The sequence below is a fragment of the Melanotaenia boesemani genome, chromosome 23 (genome assembly GCF_017639745.1).
Source record: "Melanotaenia boesemani isolate fMelBoe1 chromosome 23, fMelBoe1.pri, whole genome shotgun sequence".
NCBI lineage: Eukaryota > Metazoa > Chordata > Actinopteri > Atheriniformes > Melanotaeniidae > Melanotaenia > Melanotaenia boesemani.
This window is the reverse complement of record NC_055704.1, coordinates 22,320,045-22,336,166: the sequence shown is the minus strand read 5'-3', so window position 1 is coordinate 22,336,166 and position 16,122 is coordinate 22,320,045. Positions and strand designations below refer to the sequence as shown.

Below are 16,122 nucleotides of genomic sequence, written 5' to 3'. Positions count from 1 at the left end.
AGGACATGCCCCTAATTATGCCCAATTTCATGATTAAATAACATCCAAATGGATGAGTTAGAAAAACATTTACCCTCCTCACAGTTGTCATGAAGGTAAACTTGACCTATTAATCCTAAAGTGTTTTTTGTACCAGGCTTTAAACATGTTTATTTCTGCTGTGAAGTTGGTCTTTTTAACATGGGAGTCTATGGGGATTTGCTATGTTTTGGAGTAAGCCCCTAGCGGATGAGGGGTGAACTGCAATTTTTGAAACTTTTGCATAGGTTTCATGTCACCACCGGAGGTTGCCGCTTGGTTACGACAAATAAATAATCCACCAAACATAAATTTACATCCGTTTTATGCTAATTTTAAATATGATAGTCAACCAAAACTGGAAAAATTTTGGCAACAGTTGCCAATTTAAGGAAATGCATATCACATGCACCAGATTATGTAAAGGTAATGAAGACAAAGTTTATTACCTTTTGGATGATTATGTATGTCAGGAACCAACGCAAATGTTAAAACTGTGCAGAGTTTAGGAAAATATATTTAGAAAAAAAGATCATTGATTGTGTAAGTCACACATATTAGACATTGTTTCCTGTGAAGTTCAGTGAGCATACAAAACTCTATATTTTAGCCAATTATAGCAAAATTTCAAATTAATACTGAGCTTGATTTTAAAAAACCATTTTTACAACACAGTATGTTGCACAATGTCTAACTGCAACATCAGGACACTAAGTAGTAATGTAAACTTGACAAGTCAGAGTATAGAAAGTGATTGGTGTTTATCCATGCCATGGTTCAGCTTGTAGAAGCCAAACTTTACTTTTTAACAGCCAAAGTACAGAGACCTCTGCTTTAAAACAGCAGCTATGAAATACATTTAATGCAAACTTTTGAAATATTGCTGCCTATCAGCCTTGTTTCCATTTATTGGTTTTAGAGAATAAATAGCTGCGTACTGTCATTAGCAAATGGTGGTGTAGTCAACAATTAAGTATACATCCAAACTTCAAAGAAGAAGACATTAACAAAACCTATGAGCTGGTTCATATGTAGAAATAATTAGAGGGACAACCTCAGAATTACTTTCATCTACATGCATTGTGTTAATTTGTTTAAGTCATTATTTTAGCTTTGTTAGCTGATTACAGGCAGAAAACACCAAAATGCTCATGTGGTTGCTCTTGTAATATGTTCTAAATATATGACTTAATTCACTTTTTTTTCAAGTTACTCTTAGGTCAATTCAAATTTTATTACATTTTATCATAACATCCTCATCTAAAAATCTCAATGGAAACCTGATTAGTTTGTTTTACATCTATGATTCGTAGTGATAGTGTTTCTAACACACTTATTACCTTCCCCAACCATAAATCAGTCTTTTAGGATGTCCATCATCAATTTTTTACCACAATTTATTGTAAGTTGAGTTATGTCATTATAATGGGGTGAAATGCATTTGCTAATAATTACTTGTATAAACATTTTGATTAGCCAAACAAACTCTTTTCTCTTCGAGCCTGATACTGTTAGAGCTGATTGGATTTTGTTTTATGTTTAAAGACACATAAGTGGGAGAGAAGCTTGTTGATTCAGTGTTTTGTGTGGATGATATTGGAATTAGGAGTTCTGCAACCCACCCATAACGTGTAAAATTTAGCTCAAGAACAACTTGACCCTATTTAGGAAACACACACTCATCAGCTGTTACCTACCTACTTGAGCGGATTATGTGAAGTAATTACTGTCATTTTAAACGTAGTAAATTTGTCCTTTTGTAAGTAGCTACTGTATAATGCTGTGGCGCTCACCTCTTAGATTGCGAATGAAGTCCTCTAACAACATCTTACGGTCGGGCTTGATGTTGGGACTGTACATGTCAGTGTTGAGCAGAATGATGGCGAAGGCCAGGATAAAGATGGTGTCTGGATTGTGAAACTGCTGCACCACATCCGGGTTACACATGCAGTAGCGCTGGCTGTGGGTATAAACAACATAAAAAAATAGTCAATTCAGGGGAAAAACAGTAGAATCGAGAGAAGCAATAACATATTTTTGCAAGAAGACACAAGAGAAAAAGGGTTGAGTGTGATTAAGGTAAAACAGAGCAGGTCGATACACTATCACAGTGTGGAAGATTTTTAACAATCCAAGGGTGGTTAAAGGGGATGAAATGTATGCAGGGTTTAGTAAGTAGAAACATAAAGAACAGGAAGAAGAAGCATGAAAAGCCAAGAATGTGTTATGATCCCAAACCGAAGGCTTCTATCCGAGTACGCATACCCCACACTCAATAAAATTATTACACAAGCTGAGCATCAGTGTCATGCTGTAATCAGAGTTATGGCTTTAATTTTGCCTGTAGCTTCATCTGATGCTGTCAGTTGCCCCTCAGTAGCAAATGAATTTCACAGTAGGTGAGGTTAGGCTCTCTCTGCTGAAACACTGTCTCTGTTCTCCAACAGCATCCGATCCTCTTATGGGCCACCCATTACACAGAAAAGCAGGTGCAAAACAATCTGAACAAAGGAATTTATCTTAGAAAATGTAGAACTTTCCAGAGATTTCATCCTCCTTGCTCATTTATACCAGACCAGAGTCTCTTAACAACATTTCTAGTTGGCTTTCTGAGTCTGCTTTTATACAGTTTATCATTATGAGCAGAGATATTCATTTCCAAACAGGAAATTCCACACCAAGACCCATTTTCTTTTTAACTATCTGAACTGAGCATGCTTTCATCAGAGCAATGTACCCCCCCCCCCCCCAATCACATTTTATAGATGCCTACTTTGGGTGTTTGCATATGAGTATGCAGGTCGGTAGGTTTGAGAAAGAAGTGTCTACAGGGAAGAGATAAAAGGCAGAAATACAAGAAGAGATAATGTAACACAGCCTTAGGACAGATACCAAGGCTGTGCAAGACATTGAACAACCACAAGTAAAACAATTTGTGGATTGTTTTGTTGTTTCAACTGTGTATCTTGCAAACATTTTACATCTCTAAATGCCTTTATAGAGGTTTTCTGTTTATATGGAGCATTTATGTTTAATTTATATCCCATCATGGTTCACTTATAGCCCAAATCATTTTAAAGGGGCACTATTTAACTATATTAACTATAACCTTAAAAAAATGTGTTTCTGATTTGTTTTGATGGCACAATCATTCATTATGGGGCGTCCAACAGCGTCCAGAGGCTGAGAAATTAAATGAATGAAATGAAGAAAAAAAATTAAAAATATTTGATTTATTTCAGAGGAAAATTTCAAAACTGCACTTCACAACTTTTGCTTCCAGGACGCTGAGTCACGTTACAGTTTTGCTTTATTCACCGGATCGCGCGCCAGCAACTGGTTATCAACACAATGGCTGTTTTGAACAAGCGCCATGGCTGATTTGTCAAAGAAACACAAGAAGCCATTATAAGCTGAAGAGAGGAATAAAAAGAAAGGGACAAAGTAAGAGGTAAGACAAATGTCAACATCAGACTGCCTTTTACTGGCTGGGGAGAGCTCAGAGTACAGGTAGGACGCAAGATGGGTGCACTGAGGCTGTATAATGTTTTGCAGGCCCACTAAGCCCCATGATTAGAATCTAGTTTCTTCCAGATTGACTAAAGACATACAGTACATATTGGTATGTGTCCATATTTTCATGCCTTTTCACTTAGTTTTTAATCTGCTTTTTACCACAGCTCAGACCATGAAATGCTGTTTATAAGTAAATGTAAACCTTGTATCTGTGCTGGGGTGTACATTATGACATCTTTCTTTCAACCTTTGTTTTAGTATGATAGTCATAAGGCACACAGTGTCTTATTCACATTTTAACCAATAAGCCCACCCAGGTCTAAGATGAGCCATGTGGTGGGAAATCTCTGTCTTTTATTTTATTTATTTATTTTAAGTCATTGAAAATGACTCACTAAAAAGAACAGAAGAGATGGGATACAAGGCCACATGACGCTTCTAAGTGAATATGTCAATCCTGAAATTTGGCATTTGTCATTTGTTTTTTTACAGCCTGCTAAAGATGCATCAGTCCTTATGTATTACAGAGATTAGGGTTGGAAAATATCTCGACTGTATGCTGTAGTGCAAAATGAAAATAGAAATGAATATATTTGCAGCACTGGAAGCTGGTTCTTTTTTGCTCATCCATTAGTACACTGACACAGCAGATACCGAGGCTGCTGGCTGACTTTCACTTTTCTCCCTCGCTCTTTTTCACTGCTGCTTCAAATCCTCTTGCTTCCTTTTGAGATTTCTCCCTTTCTCCCTTATGTGTGTGTGTCTGGAGACATTTCAAAGCCCAGGAGCTGGGGAGGCAGGCACAGAGAGGCAGTAGCAGTTATGCAACGCTAGTTATTTATAAACCATCCACCCTCTTTTCCTTTTTTTTTCCCCCTTGCTTCCTTCTATCTCAGTATGTGCCTCATCCCCCTCCTCTCTCCTTGTTCCTGATAACACACAGAGCCAGCCTGATGTCCAAATATTACCCACGCCAACCTCTCTGCTCACTTACTATGACAATGCAGCAGTTTTTCTCCTCAACAGGCACCTTGACGACTGTGACAGGTGGTTGTTATTCCAGCAGGGTTACAACAAACAGTTAGCGTTAACTCATTGTGCTGCAGCTGCACTGCAAATTGTTACCCATTGAAAATTGTAAAATGAAATTACATGCTGCCTGCCAAATTCAGAAAGGGATTGGCTTATGATTGGAAAGAAGGAAAAGATTAAGTGGATTGAAAGTTTTTGTGTATTTTCGCTTATATGTGACAGTTTGGGCATCTCCCCTTTTGTACAGAATCCCAGTTCAGATTTATGGACAGATTCCATCTTCTTCTGAGTCACTGTTATATTTTGTGCTTAATTTTTGGACCAAATAATTTCAGTTGGTGAAAAGTGATGCAGGATGTGGTTAGCATGGGCTTTCTAAAATATGCAAGGTCTTTCCTGGGGATTATGTTGTCTGGACAGAAGCAGATGTTGCTTCAAAATGTCTAAATATTTTTCCGCATTGGTGGTGCCTTTAACTAAAATTGCTAGTTCCATTGGCTATAAAAACCCTAGAATGTGCTGATAACAACCTGGATGATAAAAGGATGCAGTGTAGATGATAAAAAAACAAACAAACAAACAAATGCATTAATTGGTCCGATCACACAACAGTTTTCCACATTTCAAATGAGCTTTGGCCACAGAAGATGGCATTGTTTCTGGATCATGTTCACACATGGCATCTTCTTTGCATGACAGAACTTTGACCTGAACTGTGTTCACAGACAATGATTTCTGGAAGTGTTCATTAGCCCATGCAATGATTTCCATTGCAGACTCATGCCTGTTTTTAATACAGCCCTGCCTGTAGGCTTGAAGATTATGGGCATCCAATACTGATTTTGGTATAATCTTTTGATTTGTTTGTAGATACTGGAATATCAAAATCTTTGCTATTTATTGTCGAGAATGTGTTGCTTTTTGTTGATATACATATATATATATATTTTAGATTGCTGACTCTCCTCATATTTTTGTTAAGAGAACATACAAGAGGTATGATTTACACTTTTTTTACTCACCAAAACAAATATAAACACATGCAGAGTTAAATTATAGAAGGAAATTAAACAAAATGGGTCACTTTGCCTAATCAAGAAGATGTTGGATTTATATCCAGGTCCTGTCTTGCTTTTGTTTGTTCTACAAAATAATATTTCTCATAGCACAAGGCAAAGATGACTGTCACATCTCTAATGAGTAAATCTCTGTTGGCTACAGCTGTTAAGGTTTTCTCTCTCCTTTCCAGAAACCAAGGAAAAAACTGCCGGATGGTTTAGAATATCTTAATTTGCTCCACTGAGCTTTTTTTTTTTATTTTCTTTTTTAATTTCAGCAGACTGATTTCTAGTTTGGAGTCCAAGAGAACAGATGGCACCTAATTGATTTAAAGATTTTAAGATTCAAACAAGAACCATTTTAAAAAAAGTTTGACATGTCCCAGAAATTTAAGGAGCAAATTAAATGCAAATGTTGACAATAAACTGTCTTGAATGCAGACCTAAAAGAAACTGAATCTCTCTCACATTTAGCTGAAGCCAAACAGAGACCTGAAAAGGCCAATTCATCTTTGAGTCCAACAGAAAGGATGAATTTATAATCAGAAATGAACTGTTTAAAAAAAAATAATACAGGCAGCTGCTTAACAAAAATCTGTACTTCAGTCACGCAGCAACTAAATTCAAAACCCATCCCTGCAAGTTAGGTCTGAATGGACCCGTCTTCCTCATCCTTGTCTTATCTGTGTGTATAAATGATTGTTCTGTGGTGGGATTCTTTGTCTTTCGTTCATGTAGACAGGTCATGGCTCTCTCTGTGGATAAAATTCAACTATTTGGTGCTTCAAGATTGATTTATTTTGAAGACATCACTCACCACACATGAGACATTACCTTTCTGGCAGGGCGACTGCTTTGCTAATTTGAGCTCAGGCTTGACAGACATTGTGTAATGTTAATTATGTGCAGTGAAGAAATTCAGTGCATGTTAAAGAAAATGTATTCTAACCAAATACTTTTTGAGCAGCAATAGAAACAATTTAGATTTATGCTTAAAGTATTTCTATATGGTAGCTATACTTCAAAAGGCCTTTATTGTAAGTATTGTATTGCTTAAATATGGTAAGTTAGCATAGGTATTGAAATGCTGCACCTATAATTAGTTTTCTACTGGTGTGTTATTGAACCATCACATAAAACAGCTTGGTTTGTTGCTTGATCTACAGCACTATCCAGAGATTTTTACAGACCTTGTTTCAGTTGAATTGGAGAGCTGACATTTTATTAACAACAACGATAACAGAACAGCTTGTATTTGAAATCATTCTACATCCTGGAAGGACAAGACATTCTCTAACAACCACAGATTTGGTCCTATTCACCAAGCAATATTACATAAGTTTCTGACCTTAAAACACATTACGTAACTTTCCAACCTTAAAACTCTGAGTTTGATGGCACAGTGACATATATTGTATGCATGTCACATAGCACACCGGTTGTTTGGAACATGCACCATGGCTGATTCAGCAAAGAAATGCAAGAATGCATTATCAGAGGAAGAGAGGATGAGAAAGAAAGAAAGGGACAGAGCAAGACAGGAGTCAAGATAAGATTGTCTTTTATGTTGATAGGGGCACGTCACCGAGAAAATCTGCAAATGCTCTTTAGTGCATCTATATAACTGCATTTAACTGCAGTTTTTTTCCAGTCTGGGGCATCACGTGACAGCTGCATTTTGCTGTAAGGTACCGTGTTACACGTTAGCAACTGGATATCAACACATTGGCCATTAGGATGTACATCATGGCAGATTCAACAAAGAAATGCAAAAGGACATTATTGGTGGAAGCAATGACTGACTGAAAAGATCTCAGAGAGGAGACAGGCTGCAAGACAGATGTTTAATTAGCCTTCATGAGGGGGTGCCAAAATGTAAAAATATGCCAAAGTTCTGAAGTGTGGCTTAAAGACTACTTGTTTTCAGTCAATCTGTCATGCCTAAATGTAGTGGAAAACATTAAACAATGTTTAAAACAACTTTTATTTAAACTGTTTGCCAGGAAACACATTAGGAGTTTTGTGTTAATACTGCAGTTGATGTGCCAGTGAGAACATTGTCAGTAGCTTGTGTAAAAGTCTGGTTTTAAGTACCTGAAGGCCTCGATAAGACGTTCCACCTTCTGGGCTTCTCCCTGGACACGGATGTGGGCCTGAAACTTTCTCAGTGCTTCGTCCAGCTCCATGCCTGAGAAGTCCATCTCATCCACCACACAACTGTGGATGATAAAGATGAGATAAGAGCACAAAAAATGAGGGAGACATATTTAAATTCATAGCAGAATTCATATCAATATGACTGCAGAGGTTGACCCCTTCACTGGTGGGCTGGATGAGCCTGTGGATAAGATGATGGATATGCAAGTCTCACTCATCTGCTTTCTGCTCACAGCACCACTCTCTTAAATGCAGGTATTTGCCATGCACGGACACCAGGGATAAGACTAGGTCCAGCTATCTTTTCTGTGACACAGCTGCCAAAACACACACATCGTCACACACACACATTCATATCACACCTCTGAGCAGAAAATCCTCCTATTACCTGACAACCCTGGTTTGATGACTTTAATTAAAAAGCAAAATATCCTGTCGAATGAGTTCAGGGGGATAAAATACAACGTGAGTAATTTCAAGGTGGAATGAGGTTTGAAGTTAAAGGTGACTTTGGAAGCGGGATGGATGGTTATAAAGTTTTCTTTGCTCTGATGTAAGAGGCTCTGTCAAGTACAAAGCGAAATGATAATCAAACTATGAAATTAAAGTCTTTGGCCTGACTTTCATGTGGTTTTCTTCAAACCTCCTCACACTGGCTCAATAAAAATAAATTAATTTTTGCCTCTATCATCATCAGTCTTGGTTTGGTTGAGGGGACAGCATGTTCAAAAGGGAGATGATGGAGTTGATTTCAAAGTTTTCAACAGTACGAAGTCAACACTTTGTCTTCTTCCTCTGATCTTTTCTGTTTGTTCTGCTGGAGTACACGCACATACACACATATTACATTAAGATGGATCACTGTGAACAAAGGGAGTTAATGAGGTGAGTACTTCAGGGTGACACATGCTGCTTCAGCAGAAATTTAAGACAGCTGAGTGTACAGCACTGCCTTACACACAAAATAAGAACCGTATGATAATCAGTTTTGTACTTTCACAACTATCTCCTCCATCAATATTACAAAATGTACATCTAGTTCTTATACAACTACATAGAGTTTTACTACTTCATTGACTTCAACTGGTCCCAGTAGCATTGCTATTGCACAACTTGTACTACTTTATAGTATATACTACTTTATAATCAGAGCTAATGTTGATGGTACCATCGTAACTACACAATAAAACCCCCAAAATCTTGGTACATGGATGAAAATAATCAAATCTTACTTTGAAAGTTGCAGCTGCAAAAAATTTGGGAAGGAATCATCTCTCATTTCATAAAGCATGGTCTAATATTTCCAATACTAAAGGAGATAATAAAGGAAGCACCTAATGGTGGATCCACTGATATGGAAGTTAGCTGTGCCATGTGTAGGAATGCATTTCTATACCATTACAGAAGCTGACTATTGAACTGTGCTGATAACAAGGATCTGAGACCTCAGGAAGCTGTTTCAGTTTGCCCCATTTTATCTAAAATGAGCTCAGTCCCAGAGAAAACAGTAACATTTCTGAATGTTATTGTGATTCCTAGAACATTGTGGAGCATGTTATCAATACAAGTACTGTATTTAATAACCAGACCATAAATAACACGAAGTTGAAAGGGTCAAGCCGTGCATAATTTACCCATGACTCCTGAGATTTCAAGAGACTATTTTCAGCACTTTTAAAGGTTAAGCTCATACTGTAGCTTGCATCAACCTGGGCTTGATCATCCTCTTATCAACCCTCTTGACTGTAGAGCCTCCCTGATCACCCTCTTCATGACTCACTTTCTCCCTCATCCACCTGCCTTCACCCTGGCTGTCATTTCTTGTTCATGTAATGTCAGATGAGACGACCGAAGTACACCAGTCTTCTCCTCCTTCTCCTCCTCCTGTCTCATCGTCATGCGCACTCAAACACAGCGCAGCACACAGGCACACAACCTGACATAATAACCATCATGCACTTGGTTGATTTGTATGCATTACCTGGCAGGAAATGGACACATCTGTCTGCACATCACGGCTTAAATAGAACAAGCTGTGTGATGGCAAATATGTCAACTTACATATGCATTACAATAAAAAAGGAGTAAGAAGCCCATATGAAACCACATTTTCAGCAGCATGTCCGTAGATAATAGACACAAACAGATCTCATTTTTATACTAAAGAAGTTCACAGCGCTGTCTGTAAATTTCAGACATTTCCTGAAGCCCACATCTTCAACCACAGTTTGAGTAAATTGACTTGAGACATTTTGACTATTGTTGTTTATGCTTGAAAAGAATGAGGCGCAGTTAGAGGAGTAACTTATACAAGATAAGCCATTCAAAAACACAGACACATTTACAACTTCCCTGCACACATACACACACACACTCACGGTCACATGGTCCCACATTCAGCCTCAGTAAATCACCATGAGTGATTTTCACATTAGACTGCAATCCGTCACCCACTCTCCTGTGACTACACTTTATTGAAAGTGCACTCACACACACTTTGCACTCTTGTATTATGTTTCCCTTCAAAATCACTTCCCCCCTGCATGCTGCTGTTTTCTGTAGAGAAAAAAAAAGAAAATACTCTGTCTATATATCTCCATGTAATCTGCACTAAGGGTATATCTGCACTGTGGACTGGTGTTCAGAATTTTAAGAGCATAATCCTGTTTGTAGAATGTTTTTGGAACCGTGAGAGTGTCCATTTATGAAAATATTGATATTAGATGAAGGTGAGCTGGCATGCAAGACTTAGGAGTGCTACTTTATGTCTGTCTGACCTTGAAATAAGCATAAGTGTTGGTCTTGATTTGGAAAGAAGGAAAAAAAAACAAGAAAAACAATAAACTGGTATTCCTTGATAGGAGTAGACTCTGCTTTTTCATTACAAAGCATCATGTTTTAGAACCAGCTTATTTCTGAATTACGCATCACCATCCCCCACTTAATTTTTCTAGTTAAATTGTTATAGAAACTATGTGAGCTGCAAAAACCTTTTAAGTCCTCCAGTAAACAGGTCATTCCTTTTCCATACCTTTAAATACAGTTACTTAACGGTGCTGTTATTCATGATTCACACAGACACAATGTTTAGTGCTTGATAGTGGGCAAGTCGGATGCTAGGAGGAGTAGTGAGAATCAGACACAAGATCATGATGAGTCAGGTGGTTTGATTGGCTGGTGACTCTGCTGCTCCTTTTAAAAGTTTACCAAGCATAGCGAAGCTGCATACTGAATTCAATTAAACAATGCAAAATATCACCCCAAGTGCATCCAGCCCAGCATGAAGGCAAATTACAAAAAGTGTTTTTCCCCTTCAGGGTTATGTTTACACAAAAAGAAATGGTTTTCTTATTTGTTCTACAAAGAGTTAAAGCTAAAATACATTTTTTACCACAACAGGAGTAACAAACAACCAGACATAGCCTAAAAAATATAATTAAAAAAATAAAAACACACATATCAAATGCCACTAATCGAGCCAGTGTTTGATTTGTCCTCTTGGTTCTACAAGACACCAGGGCGAGGTAGAGGATGCACAGCATCCTCAGGCTTAAATGACTCATTTTTAAAAAGTACTGACAGAACAAGTTAATCTTTTTCTGCACTGCAAAATGCAGTTGTGAATATTTAATTGCATTTCTATCAACAGATCATTTTAAATGTTGAACACTTACAATATTTAACACAAGCACTTGTGTTAAATAATATTTATAACAATATTGTATGATATATAACAATATTTGACATCAACTTGATGTATCAAAGCTACAGTGCAAGAGATCTATATGATGATGTACACAAAACAATTTTTCAAGTGGAAAAACTGTAACAAAGCAACAGTGATGATGCTGCTTGATTTCAAGTAGATTTTTGCCATTTTCTATATATTTGTCAATAAGATCTCAAATGTCCGAAAGATGTCTCAAATGTCAGATCTGGTTCTGAGACTGGTTGTTGGTCTAACAAACTACATAAATGAGGTGTAACAATGCAAAAGAAAGACTCTTGTCTCAACCTCAGGCCATATTGGGTTTGATTGACAGCTGCTGGCAGCCTGCTAGAATGCTGGGGCACCGTTGGGACCGAAACACAAAATAATTACTTGTGTTGTTGCAAACATGTCATGAGAGCACAGCAAGTAGTTACTGATGAAATTGAATAGGGGGGACCACACCAGCATCTACCTGGACCAAAGTGACATTCAAGCTGTTTAATGTGCTGCAGCTGCTGAGCAGCTAATTAGGCATCAAGCCAGCAAACTAATGTTAGCAGTGTCCTTTTCACCGGGTAATGCTTGTTTTGGTGGCTCACTGAACAAGTCAAGGTGCTGGTAAAGTGTGGGTTTTGGTTTGTAACAGATAAAAAGCAGGAAAGTGAATGTGTTTTGTAATCTGCATAACTAGTCTGCACAGAAGAGCTGCATTTTAATAAAGTAATACTACACTAAGGGCATAAGTAACAAAATTTTAAATCATGAAACACCTGTCTCAATGGCATCTGATGTTGAATTACTTTTTAAAAAGTGATTTAGTGAGACGATTTGTGTGCTGTAGCTACCAGAAAATGGCATTTGATTTCAGCTGGCCTTTAAAGATGCACATGATGCAATCAAAAGGCTGCTTATTTAAAAATATTATGCAGGTACAGCTTCCAGGTCTGAATTCTTAATATCTGCAGATATAAAACAAACATGTCATAAATACTTAGTCAAGATATTGACTGCTAACACAGTCTCAACTCTGAGTAAGTCAGTAGTAGAGTCAGACAAGTCAGTTGTAACAAAAAGGCAGAGAAGTCCGATTTGAAACACTTTTGTCTGCAGTGTGAACATAGCTAAAGATAGAAATGTCCATCCAGACTGTTACCAGGAACAAGTCCAAAAGTCAGGCTCTGTGATGGTTTGGTGTTGTTTCAGTGCCCTTTGCAAACTCATTCACATTTTTGTGATGACAGCAGAAAAAGTACATTTTAGGGCAACATCTGCTCCCTTCATTACAACAGATTTTCCAGGGACATCAGTGCACGTTTCAGCAAGACACCTCAAAACCACATTGTCCTCAATATGTTTACTGGAATGAAAAATAAAATTAAATCTTTCTGCTGGCTGGATATATATATATATATATATATATATATATATATATTGTTTGGTTTTTTTTTTTTTTTTTTTTTTTTTCCATGTGCTAAAACTCCCTGTTGAATCCAGACTTGAGGTTGACCCCTGCTTTCCCTGAAATAAGAGGGATTACCAAATAGATTCACCTAAAACAAACTATTTCAGGAAATCACATACAATCATGCATGCCACTCACTCTAGCACATCTCTGTTGAAGGGCTTTTTGCTGTTTCCAAGGAATTCTCCAATCATCTGTCGGCTAAGGCCCTTCCTCTGTAGCAGAAAGTGGGCTACTCCGATGGGCGTGTCTGGGATGAAGCCACGTGAGATCAGGAACTGAAGGCCCTTGTCAGGGTTTCTGCAACATATAAAAGAGAGGAAAAAAGAATGAAAAATCAAGGAGTGGTCTGAATCTGGGTCAGTTTTTTAAATGCTACTATCGTACAACATGATTTGCTTTCTATAATAATCAGTGAAGGCAACAGGAAATCAACAGGCTGGACTGCACAGCGTGGCTGGAGACTAATAAAGTGAAAAAATACTGAGGGCAGAGTCTCAATGTTCATTAACACCCATGAAAACAGAGACACTGTGCTATTTGGAGGCATCGGCAGAATCATGAAAACTGAATTGAACACAGTTGCAAATCCATTTGTATGCAAAGACTAGATGTTTGTCTCACTTCAGAAGGACATATCTAAAATAAGCTTTTATTTTTTATTTATTTTTTTTTGTTGTTGTTGTTTTGTGAACATGATTTTAATAATGTCATTGATCAAAATTTCTTTTACAAAATGTAATAAAATTCTGAAAATGATTGGGGTATGGAAGCACTGTGGCTTTTAAATATTATAGATTTCACCCATCAGGAGGACTACTTTCCCTGGTAAACTCTGGTGACCCATCAGCTTGCATCGCATGTGAACATTTTCAGGTGATAATCTGAACACTTTGTTTGGTTCAGTCTTTTTCCAGTTGCTGTTCACACACAAACATCACATCAGGAGGTTGATGATGCGTGTGTGTATACTGTAGTAATCTCATTACACGTAGGAAAAAAACCTGACCACTATGTTCTGTTTTCTGTATTTATTGCTACTCCAGAGAATTTCAAAAACTAGTTTCAACAAACTTATATGGGCTGGCCTTTTTATGGTATCATAGAAGCTTTTGTAAATTTAGAAACACATTCAATATTTCATAACCCCATTGAAATGAAAACATTGCATATCTCATTCTTTAAAACTTGTGTAAAGGAGAAGGAACTACTCAGACAATAGCTCACCTGAAACTATAAGCAATGCATTTGACATATGAACCCATGTAAACATCTGTTTAGGTGAGCAATGAAGTACTTCCATGCGCGTGCCTTTGGAAAACTGCCTTCTTGATCTCATTGGATTCCATGTATCATTGTTTTCAAAATATAGTTTCCTGCCTATTATCCTTTAGGAGGAGAAATATTCAGCTTGTTGCATGGGAGATTTTATGCGTGTGGACATTGGAGTGATATCTCAGCTGTTCGTAACCCTATAAAATGCAGATCTCACCTCCAGGGAGGATATTGCATTATTATCACAGCTTTTCCACTTCATAGTTTTCAAACAATGTTTAAACTGCAGCCTTTATGTAAGAGAGAAACGATGTGTGTGTGAGAACATGAGTGTACTTCAGCAAATGGGTTTAGTAAGGCGAGAGGAGGATAAAGGGTAGGATAGAAGGTGGAGGCTGGAAGAGGACCAGACAACGCAGATGTGCAGGAATGGAAGTGTGAGGTACGAACACCGGAGGCTGGACTGCCAGAGAGCATCTGCTACAAAAGCTGCTAGCTCACCCTCTTAGCTGAAGGTGATGTCTCGCCAAATGAATTTGGCAGATATCACTCATTTGATGTTTGTCCAACAACAGATGGATTGCACATGGTGACTATTATTTGTAATCAGGAATGAATAGAGGGGAGACAAGATGGGGAGGCGAGATGAATACTGACCCCACTTGAAGCGCTGGATTGTTTTAAGTAATCCAGTGTCCGTACTATTTTCGGAAAACTATAAAAAAAGATGTCTCAATTCTAAAAATGCTACCATGTAGGATTTTTGTGAATGATACAGGGTGACATGCTGTTTAGGTTGAAGATTTCTGCAGAAAAGTTCGAGATTGTGATTCAGATCTAAAACCAAAAACACTGGATTCTGACTCTGGCAGCCAAAAGCTGACAAAAAGAAAAAAGAAAAAAAGAAAAAAAGAAATAAAAACCACAACATTACTGCACAAAAGAAGAAAAAAGCATGAAATAAAGTATTTTTTTCAGAAAACTAAAAGTTTGATGTTTTTTGTTTCTTTGTATTTTTTTATTTTTTTTTTAAGGCTAACGTAGGAAGTGGTGGAGAAGCCATGAAAAGCCATGTTTGAAAGAAGCTTTTTAAATTACTTGTTATTAAGTCATCTCTCGCTTTTTGTTTTTTTTCCTTTTATCAAGATAATGGAATATTGATAAAACTTACTTATAGTAGTTTTTTTCATAAAACCAGAAGCTTTTTTGTGTTTGAATGCAGGAAAGCCACTGGAAGCAAACACAACAACAGGCAGAGCTTGACTAAGTGTGCATTCACACTACCCCTTCATCAAACCACAGTCCATTTCTTTGGGCAGGTGTGAATGTGCAAATGAACCCCAATGCACATCAAAGAAGTGAACTCTGGTCCGCCTAAAAACGTCGGTCTTGTTTTGCATCAGGTGAACAAAATGCAGGAAACAGACTACAACTACAACTAATGTGGCGTAAACTGAAGTTGTCCTGCATTATAGATGAGCGCATGATCTTGTTTGTTGTTTGTTTTGTCTTCTCCTTCAGTAATTCTTGATGCAGCATCACTTCAGATGAGGAGGGTAATAAGTTAATTGAAAGGTTTGGTTTGTATGACGAAGTGCAGTGTGAAAGCAAACTGGGACCAACTGAATATTTCTTCACCAAATTAAACTGATTCCTACAACCATCTAGCAGACTAAGTGTGTAAATGAGCTTACGTTTATAGAATTTGATTTGCGCTGACCTTGATCATTTCATGATCTCCCGAAAAACAAAGCTAGTTATCTTGTGATAACCAGTTAAAGCAGATGGTTATCTCATGAAAAATGTACTTGTTATGGCACGAATAAAAGCTTTGATGCTGAGGTAATGGCATAAAAAATACATAATTGCAGGCATGGCTGTTCGACTTGAGT

General features: G+C 37.5%; 1 protein-coding gene across 3 annotated transcripts in view; it reads right to left on the bottom strand.

Moving 5' to 3' along the window:
- iqsec3a (IQ motif and Sec7 domain ArfGEF 3a) overlaps positions 1-16,122 on the bottom strand; it is a 114,686-nt gene that overhangs the window by 25,889 nt on the left and 72,675 nt on the right. For all 3 annotated transcript variants that reach the window (XM_041976990.1, XM_041976992.1, XM_041976993.1), the window contains 3 exons: positions 13,094-13,255; positions 7,719-7,841; positions 1,812-1,978 (listed from right to left, as the gene is read on the bottom strand). In XM_041976990.1, the coding sequence (XP_041832924.1) occupies positions 1,812-1,978; positions 7,719-7,841; positions 13,094-13,255 (452 nt within the window). The remainder of the gene's footprint in view (positions 1-1,811; positions 1,979-7,718; positions 7,842-13,093; positions 13,256-16,122) is intronic.